Raw genomic sequence first — 18,566 nt, forward strand, 5'->3', positions numbered from 1 at the left:
GGGCGTTGCATTCGACGCTTTAAAAGAATCCTCGAACGCAAGTTACAAATGGATAAGCTAGAATGAATAATCGTCGAGAAATGTTGAGGTTTTCTGACTCGTCTGATCGATAAGTCGCTCCTTTTTTGCCGTTGCTCGCAAAAACGCAACATTCTAATGGATCTCGGGTCCGTTTCTCGGTTTTCTCTGCGAAACTAATTCTTTCCCGCAAGAATCGGCGCCCGCCTTCTCTAGTTCTTTCCTCGACGCGAGAATTTCCCTTTAAATTTTTAGTTTCTTGGATAGCTGGCATCTTCGTTTGTTCTTTTCGTCCCGATCCAAATTAGCCATTATTGCACGCGAGCACCGTAAATTGTACGGCGAATTTTCGAATTCGAAGGAGGACGATTCTATAAAATTCCACGAAAGCGAAATTATTGTCCTCCTGTAAGTGCAAATCGATAGAACGCGTTCTCCGGAGTCGGGGATAGCCGTCGATGGACTTCCAGACTATCCATCTTCGCTTTATGACAAAACATTAATCAGAGACGACACGATACAGTTTGATGGTAGTGCTATCACGTTAATAGATCCCATAAGACATACGTTCGGAATACAAAAATGAGTTTTGGAATTATGGGAGTTCCTTCACTCTCAAATTCTTCTACCGTAGAACGCGAGAAACACTTAACAATTTTTTATTTCATCGCCTTATAAATTTTTCATATTTCCCGTTAATTTCGGGCTGGACCTAATTCTACATGTAAAATTATGTCGAAAACGTGGAATAGAGTTTGTCCGTACCATGCTTCGTTTTTGAGATAATTGAATTTTGACATTTTACCAATCGCGTCTGACCAATATAGACTATTTCCACTTGTTTTCTATATCGAAGTCGTGCTCTATCGTATTTTTATCGTTCCTCAAATTTTTAGAACGCGACGTAGATATCGCGGTGGTTAATGCTTCGATATCCACCGTGAAATTTTTGTAAATGCGATCGATTTTTCCGTGTCGCAGTGGAATCGATCGAGACATAGTCAGACATGTAACTCGAGTCGCGAGCAGAACCGGCCGGATCTCGCTGGCAAGCTTCATTACGCGGCAACGTGCGAAACCAGTTAGTCAAACCTCGGTGTAAACGTCAGATCCACACCATCTTGAGCCACTTCCGGCTTCAATGCATCTCGAGGGCGAATCCACGGTGCATCGCGACGCCCGTTTCGCGGATCTGCGCGCGACAGGCGGCTCGTCGTTTCGCTCTCGTTCTCCTCGCGGGGAAGCGTTTCGCGTTCATTGACGATTAAAAGCCGCGTTACAAGTATCTTCTTTCCGGGTCGTGGGGAGACTCGGGTGACAACGCGACACGCTCGCCCCGGTAATCCAACGCGGAGTATTAAATTCCCTCGACGAGCCTCCCCCGTCCACGACGAATCAATGCGTCGTCGGAACTCGAACCGCGCGGACGGATCGAATTCGTCGGCGATTTCGTCGGAGAAACGGGTCGCGGGGTAGCCAGGCCGCGATAAAACTGACGTGTCCTTGTATCGTCCGCTCCTGGACGCAGAAACTCGCAGAAAATCACTTTGGTTTATTCGTAACTCCATATCTGGTGAGATCTGATTTTCGTGAGCTGTCTTGTTAATTATATCGCATTCGTCCGAGTCTGAAAGACGCGTGTGATTTAAATTCCGTCGAGTTTGGCGAATTTGGTGAATAAATTGTGAAAAATTGTGGTGACGGGAACGAGGCTAATGGTAGTATTCGCCATCCGAAAAATGGTCTGCTTTAATTATATCCGTTTCATCGTTGGCGTTGCAAATACGCAGTCCTTTTGCTGCAATATTCATTAACACGTTATTACTATATCCGGAGCGCCTCGTAGCGGTCGTGGTTCCCTAGTCGATCTATTTCGGGCATCGTTAATGACGGGAATATCTGCTAATGAATTCTTGATGAAACGAATGGGTCGATTACGATACCATTGATCAAGGAATGCGTAGAGCCTCTTTCGTCGAAGCGATAATTTTGCTGAAGATATCTTTCCTAACTCGAATATTATACTTTTCTTCGCCCATCATTTATCAGGATAACAAAATCTAATAATATCATTTTTAAATGATTTCTCAGGAGGAATTTTGGTCGACTAAACGATATTCAGAAGAAAAAGTGGCGGAATCGTTGACACTCTTTGAAACTTTGACGAGTTAGATTCAGCTCGAGTACGAACACACTCTAAAAACATCCCTTTCTTCAGGAGAGTGTTTGCCTAGAATTCCTTGTGACTTCGAACTTTGTCGAAAGAGCCTCGTACCCTTCGGTGTACAAGTGTAACCCTTAAAAAACCACTCCCATTTCCTTTCGTGGTGTAAAAGACGAACAAATCCCATACTCGAAATTTACAAAAACGTCAAGTATTTGCTATTACGCGATATCAAATCTTTTCTTTCCGACAAATCTTGAGTTCTCGTTGATAAAGTCAGCTTTCATTACCCAGATAATTGTTACGAGAGTTTGCCGGTCCGTTCCTCCGTTTTAAGAGGCGATCAAAAACTTACGGCACTGTAAAACCGAACGCTACGGACCACGAATAACCGACACGTTGAAACTGCCTCCGCGATAAAACTCTGGATCGGGTCAAACGGGACCCTAGCAGTCGTTAGGGGGTAGTTGAATGCGGCTTCCGACCGGGTCGTGGCGATTCGAAATTCTCTCCTAGTCGAGATACCGCCCTGTTATCTGTTCCTTTATGGCGCGCCCCGTCGCGAGACGAGGTCGCTATCTGCGACCATAATTCCCCATTAAACGTTGGGGCTGATGCGTGCACCGCTAGATTCTGTTCCTTCGTCTTCTTCTGCTTCTCCATCCTCCCCCTGCCGCGAAGAGCCCTTTGTTCCTGCTCCTTTTTCACCCGGCGGCTATTTATGACGCGCCGTGGAAAACATTTCCCGTATATCACGGAACAAACTTACATGAACTCGTCCTGAGGGAAGAGAAGGCTGCAGCGTAACCTTGTACGTGTGTATAAGCGCGCTGGCGCACCCGTGTACGTTTCAACCGGGAAAGAAGCCCGTAGGATCACTCCGGGAGGATGTATTTCCTTCGCCGTTTCCTTCTTGCGCCCTTTGTTAAATCTGCAGCGGCATTGTCGCCATCAATTTCCCGAACAATGTAATCCAATACCGTTTCTCGGTGTTTCCGTTATTTTCCTGCTACGCTTCACGCTCCTCCGATAGCTTCGCGAGGGATGATCGCCCTGGCAGGCGCGCGTTACGGAGGATTTCATACCGTAATTTACAACGGCCGGTTTTCAATCCTCTGTTTCGTCGAGGACGATGCTAAAAAACACTCTGTTCACGGCTTTTTCAGAGTATCTTCGTTCACAGAGAATTAGAATTTTACGACGCGCGTCGACTGCAGGCACTTTTACAAGGAAGTCTTTATACATTCGTGAAATTATCTTGCACGAAATTGTAAACATCGAGACCAGCCAGGAAAGGTAACGTAAAATAATATGCGAAGTATCTCGTTCAATTAGAAATCTTTCGGAGAAATATTTCTCGATACCTTCTGAAAAATGGAGAGAAAAGACGATCGATTTTTTTCAACGTTCAGAGCATGAGACGGCGTTGAAGCGTTCTCAGCCAGCAGATTCGTCCCGTCTCCGTTTCGTGGGCTCGTTGAATATATATCGCATGCGTCGCGCGGAAAAAAGTTGGAGGAACTCATCTCGATGGTAGGAGCATCTTCTCGGGCGAGATATTAAAGGGGGAGGTCCTCCTCCCTCGGAGCCGTTGTCCAAAATTTCGCGAAAGTTCTCTCGAGCCGCGAAGAAATCTGCACGGAACGGGGAGTCAGGAAGATTTCTTCATTATTTCGCGCGTCGTGAATCCCCGGGATCTTTTGTGGACGACGCTCCGAGCGTATTGTCGTTAGAAGATTTATGCGATCTTTTCGGTTTTCTGTTTACAGAGACACGGAGCTCCATGCCGCCGATGATAAACGAGAAGGTGGTTTATATGTCGGCGCGCTTGAAAGACACCATTGTGATACCGTGCGTCGCCTATGGAAATCCCACACCTGCCAACAGGTAAGAACATCCACGGACGCGTACGAATTTACCTCCTCGTGATCCCGCGACGTAATAATAATTCCTGGACGTTTCTGTGAAAATTCCGCTGTCAGAGTTTGCGAAACTTTTATCGATACCGTCGATATTCTCCGAGAAAACGTCTGCTAACACTCTACGATAGTTAAACACGTTCGAACGTGGACATTATACATCAGATTCGACTCTTATAATATTCGAGATCTGACGTGTATTTCCTAATAACGAATCACGGTTGAGGGAAATTATTATAATCGTATAAAGTACGAAAGTTCGCTTTTCTTCCGGGGATGCTGATTCAAACGCATTATTCCGTGTTCCATAAAGCAACAAACGAGAGAAAGAGTTCTCCATAACCCCTGTCGCTCCGTAATTGCTGACTTTGACAAAACGGTCCTCGAGCACGGTTCGCTTACTTACCAAAACAGTTTTCCGATACAACGGGGCCGATGCATTGGCAAAGTTTAATTGGCTCGGTCGCGGGAACGGGATCGCGGGCTTTCTTGCTCGTGAAAAATATTTTGATCGCCCAGCATCGGGGAAAAACTTCTGCTCGACTTGTCGGGAACGGTGGCAGAGGGTCGCCCTCTCGACTACTCGTTTAAACCTTCCAGTACGGTTGCCTGGCCGCGTCACATTCGCAATAATTTCAAACGCCGGTTACTAATAAATTCCTACCGACGTTAACACTGTTTATTTCACATAATTTACCATTTATGTGCTCGTTATTTTAATCGTATCGAACGTTCGCCAATTGCTTGGAACCAATATTCGCGTACCATTTACCATAAATGCAACTATCTACAGTTTTTATCAGATACAAAACTTTGATTTTTCATTGAAAGTGATTCGACTTTCGGTGGCGTTCTCGCTTCCATCCTTTTCGCAGCAGTCTCTTATTCAGCCCGGAGGCCCGAGTAAACGTTCCGGTATGCAATTAAACGTTAAGCAGCCATTTACTGTACGCCGTGGCCGAGCTAGCTCCGTGTAATCCGCTGTTAAAGTAGTAGGCAACGCCTGTAAATTAAAGGCTGCTCTTCGGATTAATAAGACATCCAGTTGCGTCCTGGAATTATCGTCGAATCTCCGGCCTCCGCCGGCTTCCGTCCGGAGAGGCTAAATCATTGATGGTAATCCGCGCCGACAATCGAACGACGGAATATAACGAGTGCGTTTATTGGAAAAGTTTCAATCTTTCGCGACTTTCGCGATCATCGACGTCTGTTTTAAAATATGGATCACCGCCGCGAAAACGGTGTTATCTCGAACTTATGCTATCCCGGGTGGCTTTTCTACCGATTTAACCCCAAACAATCAGCGAATTATCAATTTTCCTACCCGCATCTACCGTCATTGATAAAACGATGGAAACAATAAATTTCGCAACGATTTGTTTGAAAGTAAAGTGACAACTTGAATTGGTTGCTTTAGTCTATGGAACGTTTCCTTTTCTCCTTTATAACTTCAACATTCCGACAGAGAAGCGAATCATGCAAAGAATGTAAATATGCTTCTTGAATATTCATCCGAGCTGCCTTTAGAACATTAATAATGGCGGAGCGATTTTCATATTGTCTTTCAGCGCCGTAAATTTCTCTCGAAAGGGATCTGCATGCATTGAGAATGGTTTTCGAATACAGAGGAACCATAGACAGGGAAGAACGCTAACTTGTCCTTCGTTAAACCACTTTTATACAATATGAAATAGAATTCTTTGATATCGTGAGCATCGTTTATAGTATATTATTTGGGTAAATTTTGTATTCCGGAAGTCTGTTTCGTTCGGACAGAATCTAACGCGCGCCACGAACGATAAGAATGACAGAAGGAAACGAGATTTTCGCGCAAAGTCTTGGCGTTTGGATAATATGCGTTCCCCAGCGAGCAGCTAGAGTTTCTCTGTTAATGCTAATTTCAAACATAGTTCTGGCTACGGTATTTCGCATGGCGAGGTATTTCCGCGCAGAGACTGCGGAATACGCGGAGTTCATCGATGCGTGGCAGTGCCTTATACCGAGAAAAGAAGGAAAGGACGGGAAGAGGTGACTCCGTCTTTGATGGCTGAATTTCTCCGGCTACAGAGCGTTCCTTTTTCCGAGCCACGACAGAAACGACGCGTCTCGCGAAATCGAGAGCGCACGTCGAGCTTCCATCGAACATCCCTCGTTTATGCTATCGACATTAACGGATATTCAAAACAATCGCCAACATCTTTGCATTTATATATTCGATTCTTTGATCTTTGAAAATACACAAGTGTGGTACACTTGAAGGAAACAGAATCATTCTAGGATGAAGTAGAAACTAATCTAACTAAAACGTCTGACCCAGTAGGGACTGAATCTCCTTTCTGGATTTTCGTTCCGCCTTAATTCGAAGGAAAATTTATAACGTACATATAAAAATTCACGCAGTGATTTCGACGCGTTTAATTAGAGGTAAATTTATTCGTGGTTCTTGACAATAAAGTTTGTTTCACGAAGTAATTTTTAACGAATCCGCATCAGATAACAGCGACGTCGGAAATAAAGTACACGGTATTACGGTCGCAATAAACTTGATCGTATAAAGGTAGCGTATTAGAATTTTAATGTACTTATTATTCGATTGCGCGCTCGAAGGGATAACGAAAGGAACGAATCTGAGCGATTCCTGGTTCCCGGAGTGGGCCGCACACTCGTAACGGAACGATAACAAGGTTATTAAACGACGAGCGAACCTACTTTATCTTTCTGTCTCGCGGCGACTCCGAAACGAGAAACGGAAAAGGCTTCTACGGGTTCAGTTAAGCGTGCAGAACAAGATTATCATATCGGATCGCCTGGGATAAGAACTGGTTTATTTTCGTGTTCGACGAAACGGAAGGACATTCGCGGATCATAAGCCATCGAGCTTTGAATCCGCTCGAGTTCCGCTTGGGAACCTAATTACGCGATTGTCGCGTCGATGCACGAGTCCGGTTGTCTTGATCTAATTAATGCGGCTGTCTCGAACGAACGGAACCATTCCTGACACATCGGTTTCAATCTTGTTTCGATTTCAACATCGGAGATCTCTAGAATCTCCCATTAAAATTTTTCCTAGGGGTGGCCGAACACCCTGTATAACAATTTATGGGATTGAGATTAGGGCCAGTTATTTTAAATTTATTAAATAAACCAGTCTCTCCAAGTATTTTCCAGGTTTAATCGCTGTTCTACCGTTTCGTAGGCGAGCATTGCAAAGGAACGTTTGACGTTATAATCGTCGATTCTTTCCTGCGCGAATGGCTGCGAAATTCCGGAAGCACGGCGCGAAAACTAACGGTGACAATGGCCCGTTGATCGTTTCCAGCGCATCTGGCCGCCGAAAATCCCAGCTTACGACTAGTCGGGCGATAAAGTAATTAGCTGGGCGCGAGGCTTCTCGCGGCCCTTGACTGTTAATTCGGCCCGCAACGAGCTTACGTCGGATCGCAATTCGTCTCGCCGTTAAAACCGCCCCACGACGTTAACGACCATCGCTGGGCCGCGTTCGCGGCAGTTATCGGCCCGTCGGGCGGGTATCAAAATTTTAACGACGCTCGACGCGCATCGCGGATAATTCGATACGCGCGCGTTCCGCTTTATTAACAATTCCCTGTCGCCGATATTTGACAGCTGTAATTAATTTCGTTCGTTCGTACCCCGGCCGGGTCTAAGCAACGACGATCGCAACCTATCGTCGCTTCCGCCAGCGTCAAAGGAAAGAGATCCCTTGGAATTAGATTCTTGGGTCACAGAAATATGTATATTCGTACGACTGTGTCTGTGATTACAAAATTTTCGTCCGTCTCTGCGTTTGCGGTTAATTTTAAATCTACCGAGCCTATTTCGAAAATTTGCTAAATTTTTCAACTTCTAGCCTTCCCAATATTCTACGAAAATATTCCAAATCCGGTGAGACTGGGTCTTCAGAATTATTGAATCTGAAAGCACAATCGCGTCTCCAATAAATTCTATAATTTATATCTATAAGAGTCGGAATAATTAATCGGCGTTTCGTTCGAGTTTCGCCGGTGAGCTCGTGGATAAGGACTGACCCAGTAAACTTTGCCTTTGACGCAACTATGGTTCGACGCACTTTGCTCTTAGAGTGTTCGAGTCAAACTTTTCGCGACGAGCTAACGTTCACGTTAGCGATCGTACGTCGGAAGATTCAAATTTAATTCGCGTATCCCAGTTTCCAGAAGTTCCGTACACTTTTCCCAGGATCAATTTATCTTTATTTTGTCTAACGTGTCTGCTCTTCACCGAACTGACAAAATATATACGCTATTAAATAAAAACCAATAACGAAATCGCGAATCTCGAGAATCGTAAGCTTGCTGGAATGAAAAAGGTCCCAAGAAAGTGGACAGATTTCCGATCGCGAAGCGTCCAGGTGGGAAAAGGGCCTAAGAGTGGTGGGTGGAGGGGTGGGTTTGGCCTAATAGACACGCGGTGCGCGTTTGTGCATCCGCGATGACGTCGTGCTGGGACGGAACGAAGACAGCCTGAGCGTAGACGCGAGGAGTGTATGGGTAGCGCAAACAAACCGACCGCTGATTACAGAGACTGCTTCTGACAGCCCATCAAATATTCCGCATTTACGTGTACGTCGACGTCACTGAGTATATTCCGTGACTGCGTTCTCCGTCTCCCTCTGGCGCGGTTCGTGGCTGAGGGTGTCTTTGTCGTGCAGTCTCTCGCCTCTCCTCTGCCTCTTCCGTGGCTTGACTGAGTTGACGGAGCAAAGAGGAGGGACCGGAGGCGTCCGCGCGACGGAGAAAGACCGCGAACCCGTGGGATAAGCCAGAAAGGGAGATAAGGACGAGAGGAGAGAAAACGGAGAGAGTCTGAGGGTTTGCCAGCGTGGCAGAGCTTCCATCTCTGGGTACGCTCTTCCGTCCCTATCCCATCTCCTTCCCTCGCCAATTTCCCTCCGTAAATTCGATTATCTATAGGTATACGCCTCGTCGTCGTCCGTTTCACCCCCCCTCGTCCCGCTTCACCACGTGCGTCCTGCGACTCTTCAACCTCATCGGCGTCGTCCTTCTGCACCTCCCCAACCTTATCCCGTTGCTCTCGCGAGCCGACTAAGCCGAACCCGGAGAGAGACCGTGACGTCTCTTTTCGAAACTACCCAGGTCAATCACCCGCTGGATAGACCAAGAACGCCGCAGAACCGGAGCCCGAGTATCATTTTTCGACAAAGTTACAACGGGGGTGGGTCCTCCCGGGGAAGGTCACTTTAGCCCCGAGATTGCTGGATGGAAAATATTCGACGCTGGAGACCAGGGCCCCTCGAGAGGGAGAGAGAGAGATCCCGGCCTAGATTTTCCGAGGGAGGCGGGCAAGTTTTCGGCTTACGAACGCGTTCTCGGGACAGGGTGGATCCACCCTCGATTTTGCACGGTCACGTTTACCTCTCGACCGGCCCATGGAAGCCAACCCGTCGCTGACAAGATTCTCCACCACCTTTTCAGCGGCCTCGATCGTACATTGTGCCGCGCGGTGAAAAGAAACCTACCCGGGATAATATTTAACCCCTTCGGGCACTGGGGACGATGCGTTATTACCCCATTCACCCGTTTCAAACATGTTTATTTGTTTATTTACTGCCGGTACCATACTTATACAAGTTCTGACGAGATTAATTCTCAATGGAAATCGAAATTGTTACAACCCTTTACGAGGAAACATTCTTTACCTCGGTTGAAGATCATCGTTCCGATATTTTTTAACGGTCAGCGGAGCTCCTGTACTTTGCATTTGCCATGAATTTTCCACGTATCAAGGGGTTAACGGCAACTAGACGAATCGACCGCTTATAGGAACAAAATCAACATAGGAGCACGACCGAAAGTTTTATTTCACGACCCTCGACCTCACTTTCGGTAAATATTGGTGCCGCTCCAGCGTTTCGACGCAACGTAAATGTTTTCGTTCCTTCGCGCACCACCGTCGGGCGTAGCACTGTTTGAGAAATTGTCACACCATCGGGATTGAGTTATGACAGCTTCTCAGACGCGTGTACGAAATTTGATCCCGGTCGTATACCTAACTCGGTCGCGACTTTGAACGATGAATGTAAGATGGCAATCCTTGAAACGTAAGTGCATTATTTAAAAAATAATTTTACTCTAGTCCGTGGAAACCTGTTCAATTTTGTGCATTTAAACAAACATGCGACGAACGATCAAAGACAGGCGCGGGTGTCATTGCGAGAGGCTAGAAAACGATCTTGTTAATCGACGAACGACGAGTATCGCGGGGAGGCTGGAAACCACGAGACCGAATTGGCTCAGTTTCTGCGGGGTGGTTCGGCCCGACGAGGTCAAAGGTCGCGCGTGCCCGTGAGAGATCGATTCGATTATCCCCGTCTACCGAGACGCTTTAAATCTGGCGGTCGAACAGTTTCAGTGACGAGACGGGAATTTCTGCGGCCATCGTGTACCCCATCGCCGCGATCTTAAGTAGATCCATCGCGTAGGGAAACAAAAAGCTTTCAAGTTTCACTTCTAACAAATTACGTCCGTAACTGCAAGTTTATTTTATCAATTATAAAATGTATGATATCTCGCTTAATCTCGCGGATGATTATAGAAACTGGTGCAAACTAAGCTTTCCTAAACGAAGACACAAAAGTTTTGCAAAAGAAAATGTCGAATCCCCAACGCGGGGTTGTCTTTCGATAACGTAGTTATTTTGTTCGGTACAATGATTCGCGTTTGGTTAACTCAGACTAGAATTTAGTTTGTCGCGTTGGTCGGTATCGACGAGGAAACCAACGTCGAACGGACGAATGGCGGCTAGGCGAGCTCGACGCGCAAATAATTTCCGGCGAGCGAGCGCGCGATCCGGTCTCGCTCCTTATTTAAAGATTCGCCGGGTATTAACGATTTTCGTCTGTATCCAGTGCGCGCCACAGGCGCGGTTTATCCGGCTGCTTGTTCAAGCGGGAGTGTTTTGAAAGCGTGCCAGTACATCCAGCGCTGCATGCGCGCGGACTGTGGAGGCTCGAGCACAAAAAAAAAGATGGACGGAGAGGACGGGCGGGGTGCACGGAACGTATGGGTAGCGTAGCACAATTCACGGCCGTGCTGTGTATTCGGTCTTCCCAATGAAACAGTTGTTATTTTGTGGTTGGCGAGTGCACTAGAGAGATACACCACCGGTGGAATGGAAAGGCTCGCTCGGATAGCAAAGCAGCAATATCGCCCTCTGTCCGACGGCTGTGCCGCGCGTCTATTTTTGCCCCGCCAGCGGTGAATCTTGAGCAACGATCGGACGTAATATAACACCGTGTTTCGCGGGACGAGCAGTGATGCGGCCCCAGGATTTATCGGACACCCGGCAGCCAGTCGAGCAACAGCACGCTCTCCGTCCCAGTAGTATGTCCCCGTTACGAGTCGGACGTCGAGCAACAAGACACCTGGCTGCTCCCAAACGGACGTTCGACCGCGAACATTTTCATAATTTAATATTATATAATTCACCATCCTTTAAGATATTTACACTCCAGGGGTCCTTGAGTGGATTGTTCTTTACCTGCGAAAGTTATTAAAATTTTATGCGAGTTCAACGTGTTCGTTGTAGCGCGCTTTCTCTCCCAGTAGTATGGCCCAGCCACTAGTCAAACGTCAAGCAAGAAGATAACCTAAGATTTGTAGTAATATATTCTTGAAACGTGATCAAATTAAATTTAAAATTGGTTCGACTATTAACTTTGCTGGTTTCTATTTTAAAATATTCTCAGTGCACTGATTATAATTTCTCGTCTCGATGAAATTTAAATGCTCGTGTTAAAATTGGAATTCCATAGCTCGAGTGGCCAGGGGCAAGGTTTTGCTTCGAGGCGCCCTAAAATAAGATCCGTGGCAACGCTCGCAACAATTTACGTCCGCCCATCGTGTATCGATGGGATCTAAAATAGCATTTCCGATTGTTCCGCCGCGTCGCAATGTCGGTCTCTTTACGGGCCGAGGTTCGCTGATCGCTTTCGTGATTTTTTACTCCCGCAAATTCGTTACGGAACGAGAGTGTAGATTACGAATTTCCCCGATCTACGACCAGAGAACAGCTTGGAAAATATTACAAATAATGCATTTGTAAAATTATTATTAGCCTGTGTATTATCGTCGATTCAAAAAATGTGACAGATTCGATTCTGTTCGTTCGGTATTCTTGATCTATATTCATAGAATTAAATTCTACGTAGAAAATTTATTTCCATCTGTCCCAGTAAAGTAAAAATATAATCTTGGTTGCATTCTTAAATCGTATTAATGGACCATGAATTTTTTGTCTACTTCAGATGGTATTACAATAGAAATCAGCGGGAGGAGCCGATCGAGGACACGTCGGGTCATTACATGGTGCGAGACGGTTCGTTGATCGTGCAAGGCGTTCAGGAGAGCGACGCTGGATCGTACATGTGCACCGCCAGTAATTCCGAGGGCAGCGAATCCATGGAAGTGAGGCTAACGGTATCTGCGCCATTGAGCGTGCACGTTCAACCCTCGATTCAGACCGTCGATCTTGGGAAAGCCGCTCACTTGGTAATTGACGATTCTTATGGTTGGCCACGATCGAGGGTTAGGCTTTATGACTGCAATCGATGCTGCGACCCATTCGCGTAGGTTACCTTTTCCGTCGACGTAACCGATTGCTCGGTACCATTATTCCGTTAGTTACGCTAAAGTCGATAGCACTATCCGGTTCGTCGATTCCTTACGGAATATTATCTTTAAATAGACATTGTCAAACATAACATCGGACAAACGTATTCCTAGAAAGTTTAAACAGGCTATTCCTGTTCCTGTCGTTTTTAATTATTATCGGGGAATATATATTTCGAACAAACTGATAAATGTAGCATATGATATTTTTCTATAATAAATGGCCTCGTTTCAAAATAAAGAACATTGCATTGCCATCAAAGTGGAAGCAAGACTATCGAATTGTTCTCATTCGACAAAACAGGAGTTCGATTAACAAGTTCTCTCTCAAACCCTGAAACGTTTCTTTTAACATAACTATAGAGCACCGGTCGAGTTTCGAATTGGCAACGGTCCAACAGATTTTCAATACCGTACGATTCTTCGAACTTTTCCGAAGTCGCGAAAGTAATTTAGAAAAAATAGTGCGAAAGTTGAACTCCCGTATAATTAGGAAAATGTTCGCTAGAAGCGGCTGGAAATTGGTCGGAACAACAGTGGTACCGTTTTAATGGAAAAGGTTCGGTCCAGGAACGTCTAAATTCTCGACTTTCACGATGAAAATCCATCCCACGTTGAATTCTTTGTTCATTTCCGAGCCACTTGGCGCGGAGGGCGCGTTCCCGAGGTAATCCGATTTTTACGAGGACACGGAAAAAGGCGGAAGCGTTTCGAGCCGTCCGAGCGTCTTCCAGGTTTTGCCGGGCGCGGGGGCGTCGTTGCATCGTCCCGGAACGGGCAATCTTGTTTTTGAGGGAGCGCGGAAGATTCGAGGGCATTCTGTTCGCACACGGGAAACTTGGCCGGTTCTCATCAGTCCCTTTTCTCTAAACTGCTTTTCAGACGTGCAGCGCCAGTGGATTTCCGCAGGCGGCGCTTTACTGGCTGAAGGACGGTCAGGCATTGAGAACGGACGCTCGCATAAGGGCGGTTACCAGGGAACGTATTTCCGTGATGTCGGTTGCACGGGAGGATCGCGGCATGTACCAGTGCTTTGTGAGGAACGAGTATGAAATGGCTCAAGGAATTGCGGAATTGCGGCTCGGTGGTGAGTCTTTGTTTGCTTACCGTTTTACGTCCCTCTGTGCGCCCGTATTGGGAGAGAGAAATGAAATGTGGAAAAATGGACCCATCGATGGAATACCGTATCCCTCCTTAACCACCGCGAAACGGAATCGTTCCACGATCGTCGACCAACCACGTCCTTTGGTTGCTCCTTCTATCCGAAGGAGTTTGGATTTCATTTTAATTCACTATACAGAGTGTTCGGCCACCCTTAGAAAAATTTTAATGGAAGATTCTGGAGGTCAAAATAAGACGAAAATCAAGAATACTAATTTGTTGATGGAGGCTTCGTTAAAAAGTTATTAACGTTTAAAGTTCCGCCCGTACTGAATTTTTTTCTCGAAACTGAGTAGGATTTCGGGGATATGTCTATTCACCAAAAATGATTGTAATTGACCTCTGCAACCGAAAATAATTTTTCTAGAATCCCCCATTAAAATTTTTCCCAGTGGCGGCCGTACACCCTGTATTTTAATAATTCGACTCGTCGATCTTTCGTTTCTGCTTGCAACTACAAACATCGAATTCATTTTAGGAATTCTGCGAAACGAAATATGATCCATACTATACGGTAACGTTTAGAAAGAAAACGGAGATACCTTTTACAGTGCAGTAAAAAGTATTCCCCATGGTATTTCATTTCCGTTAAAACCACCGACCGAAATGTTTTCTATCGTCGGTATTGAAAACTGCAATTCCGGAATGCCCCAAAGTTTCGAACGACTGAAATTTTACGCGTAGGTTTGTCAACATTGTCTCGTACTCGTATAATAGCGCATTAGTCGTACTCCACCCTCGAACAGGTCAATTTCTTTGACATTTATCGAATAAAGATAAATTGCAGGAGGGAATAAATTTAGTTGGCGACTCGAAATGAGCGAGAGAGCTTAAACTCGACTGCTAGCTACACGTTGGCACGCGGTATAAAAAACGGTCGAGCTGAGCGACAAACCTCGAATCAAATTTCGACGGTTTCGAGCGAACAGGATGGATGAGGACGGGTGCAACCAGTTGTAGGATGATTACTTGTATAAAAGTAGAGCGAAAATGTGGAGCAACATTTTTCCATACGGGGCTTCGTTTCCGAGGAATTCGATTTTGAAAGCTCGTCGACCACGATTGAATACGACGTCCGATCGATATGCGACACGACTACTTGTTTCCGATCAATATGCGATATTTCTACTTATTTTGTACGTTCCATGCAACAATGTAGCGTGTGCTTTAACGAGTTGGAATATAGAGTGGTCGACGGGAAGCAGATAACAACCAAAATCAATATTCACGATAAATAAGTAGAAATATCCGATAATGGTCAGGCGTCTCATCCGAGTCGTTTAATCAGATAAATTTAGTGGGCGCTGTCCTCCTTTTCCTCGTTCATACTACTTAATTGTAACACGAATTCAGCGCAATCAACAGAGAAATGTATTACGATCGTCACGAAGCTCTCCTCGAGTCGCGTTCGAAAAATAATTTCGGTTGCAGGAAAGCCAGGCTTCGACGTTGGAGGGTTTTAGGGTACTCTGGGGTCGCTGTCTAATGACATCGCCGTCGCAGCCACAAGGTTTCAATTACGTCTAGCTACCTCGTCTTCCCGGTTGAGCTTGCAGCTCGTTAAATACGCGCGCCGGCGAAATTCGGATTTGATCAACGAAGGGAAAAGGAATCGGAAAATCCGCGAGGCCTGGGAACGGTCTCGTTTCCTCTTTCCGCGTTCCGATTTTTCCCCGGGTGCGGTCCTTCCGTCGTTCGTTCGTTCGGCTCTCGAGGCTCCTTGGCCGATGATGGAAACGCGGTCGCGGCGCTGTTTGGAAGACAGACTCGTGGGTAGAGGCGGAAACGGCACAGGGAGGGACGGGGCTTGTTTGTCGAGCGAATGGTTCCGCGGTGATAGGTTGCCGGTGGTTAATGCAGTGGAACTCTTCCCCATACGATCCATTCCCGGTTTGCGTGCCACTCCATCGTAACGCGTTTTCCATCACGGGAGCCGTGGCGTTCTCCTCTGGGGAAAGTATGTGCCGTTTTCGCGCGAAAATGGCCGCATCGCTTTCCCCAATCGTGCCATCGCCGCGAGAGAATCGCTGTTTGCTGGCCCGTTAATCGCGACCGCTTCGATCCACCGAATGCTTTTAATTAGGGACCGCCGTCCACGTTGATCGCCAGCTTTTAACCGTCGATTTTTAAAAGTCGGGCGAATCTCGATTCGATCGCTTTGAAGCAATTTTTTGCCACCGTTCGTTATAACGTTAATAGCTGGGGACGCTCCCTGGGGAACGATTTAATTCTACTTTTTTAAGAGACGCGATCGTCTCTGATTGGTTAGAGAATAGGGGAGGTTCGACAGGGTTCAATTTATACTATATTAGGTATATTCGCCGGTAGCTGATGATGTAATAATTTTTAATCAGAGTATGGTGACCATTAGAGACATTATAGTTTACGTTGCATGGATTATATTGTATTATTCAGATTATAATATTAGCCGCGATGCTCCATATGGCGAGATATAATTAAATATTTTATATAAATGTAATCATTTTTGCATGTTTGCACAAGAGTCCAGGTCGGGAACATTTTCGTTTATATTGCAACGTTAATAGCTGCGGCTTTTTAGGGCGCGAATTAATTTAATCTTCAAAATCGATGGGATAATTTTCGCTCGACGTGAAAATAAAGTAGGTCAGCAGTATTTTATTCGATAATTTAGTATTCGTATCATAAGATTAGTAGCTCGTACTTTCTGCAGCGTAATTAAATCAAGTCTTAAAAAATTGATAATTTTTGCTCGAGTAATAGGGCAGAAATATTTTCTATATTATATAACGCGAATGATTGATGGTCTCCGGGGCGCGATTTATGTCTACTTGTGGGATCGATGTAATCATATTTGGTCGATTGGAATATAGTGGAGGTCGTAAACATTTAATTTCACATTATATAATTTACATTGTAATTCCATCCTTGAAACAAAAGTGGTTGCATATCATAGTACTGTTATAAATTATTTTTTCTAAACGTCCTGTACAAATATAAGAGACAGATATTATTCAGAATTACCGTTCGAGATCACGCTGTGTACGAGTAAGCGAAAGAGAGATAACAACAATTAAGCTTCAAGCACTTTCCCAGAGAAGCTACAGTCGACCTAATCCTCCGCACTGCACTCTGTTCTCAGTACTATTGTTAACAACTTTGCACCAACTGCTATCGTCGCCCGGAATTTTCTTATTTTTCTTTCTCCCGGTGCGTCGCCGGTTCGCAGGATATTTCCGGAAATAATTCAGTAGCAGGATTCGCATTTGGGAGCATCGGTTCCTCGTCGTTGTACGAGCATTGCTTCGCACGCTTTGTTCTTAAATAAATGTTCTTAGGTGGTACGTGACCCAACTTGTCTTGGGAAAATCTACAAATGCAGCTGTTTGTGGGTCCCATGCGAATACAGTCTAAAGAGAAGTTTGTATTTGGGCACACATATTTGCCATCTACTAACTCCACGCTCAGCGAACTGGTTTCTTGACACTTCCGGTTTAATTTACAGACCGACTACGCGTTATTAAATAGGAATAGCAATCGTTGGTAGTTTCAATCATTGCTTCCACCGATTGAATCGAAACGAAGTAACAAAGTTTCCCTGAAAAATAGCCTCCTAACCCGGTTTCTCTTCCGCGATCTGTCCCAGCGATAATCTTTGTAATAGAATTTCAACGAAACCCTCTGTAACCGTATAATCCATCTTTCCTTTCCTTTCTAAGCGCCAGCCGTATAATCCGTCATTTCCATGTAAAACGGGAGGAAAAAATTCGGCACGTGGACGTTGCGTTCTCCTATTTGTTGGTTTTTCCTGTTCCACTTTTGCGAATCCGCGTATCTGTTGCCAGTTGCGCGTCATATTTCAGTCGGGTAACCGGCTCCGATGCTTTTTCCATTAACCGGACATCACGGTACGCCGGTCGATGGTTTCGAGTTATGGCCCCGAAGATTTCAATTAAAACACTTTTACCGGGGCCAGATTGCCACGAGCTCTCTCGCGATCGCGTATCCTGGGTTCCGTTACAGAATAAAGGGTTCACAGGACGATTTTGCGCACGAAAAACTCGTCCCATCGTGCTTTTCGAAAGGGTATCGGTCGACGGTTCCTAAAATCACGCGATCCGTGCTCTCGTGGTACGCTCCGTTCCCTCGTAACGTATTTTCCATCACGAAGTCGTTTCGCCCCGGGCCAGCCGCGCTATTTTTGCACGAAAATGGCCTCGTTTGCTCCGCGTCCCGTTTGCTCGTGCACGGGACCGCCGTTGCTCGGTAACGTCCCATCGAAAACCACGCGATACGCGAATTTCCCGGGAAATATAATAAACCCTGTTCGCGTGGCATGCATTTTCACGAATCGGGCACCGACCAGCCCAACGATACGGACTTAGGGGTCCTGAAAGAGACGAGAATGATACGATTACCGCCGTCGCGATTCCTCCTGCGATATACAGGCTGACGCAACGGAAGGAAACTGGATTTTTCTATCGAAAGTTTGCATTTTTTTTGTGCGAGTGACCGTCGATGAAACTTGCCACGCAACAATCAAAAAATATTAATACTCGTATTTTGATTCGTTGATTAATATTCGACTACCCTGATTAAGCAATCATATTGAAATTTAATTGAGAGGAGAAAAGCTGTTGAATATGAAAAGAATGAATG

At 45.7% G+C, this 18,566-nt stretch overlaps 1 protein-coding gene across 5 annotated transcripts in view; it reads left to right on the top strand.

The window, feature by feature from the left end:
- LOC143341237 (cell adhesion molecule Dscam2) overlaps positions 1–18,566 on the top strand; it is a 176,226-nt gene that overhangs the window by 93,999 nt on the left and 63,661 nt on the right. For all 5 annotated transcript variants that reach the window (XM_076763992.1, XM_076763989.1, XM_076763993.1 and 2 more), the window contains exons 5-7: positions 3,952–4,069; positions 12,404–12,647; positions 13,650–13,854. In XM_076763992.1, the coding sequence (XP_076620107.1) occupies positions 3,952–4,069; positions 12,404–12,647; positions 13,650–13,854 (567 nt within the window). The remainder of the gene's footprint in view (positions 1–3,951; positions 4,070–12,403; positions 12,648–13,649; positions 13,855–18,566) is intronic.

Source organism: Colletes latitarsis, chromosome 4 (genome assembly GCF_051014445.1).
Source record: "Colletes latitarsis isolate SP2378_abdomen chromosome 4, iyColLati1, whole genome shotgun sequence".
NCBI classification, from domain to species: domain Eukaryota; kingdom Metazoa; phylum Arthropoda; class Insecta; order Hymenoptera; family Colletidae; genus Colletes; species Colletes latitarsis.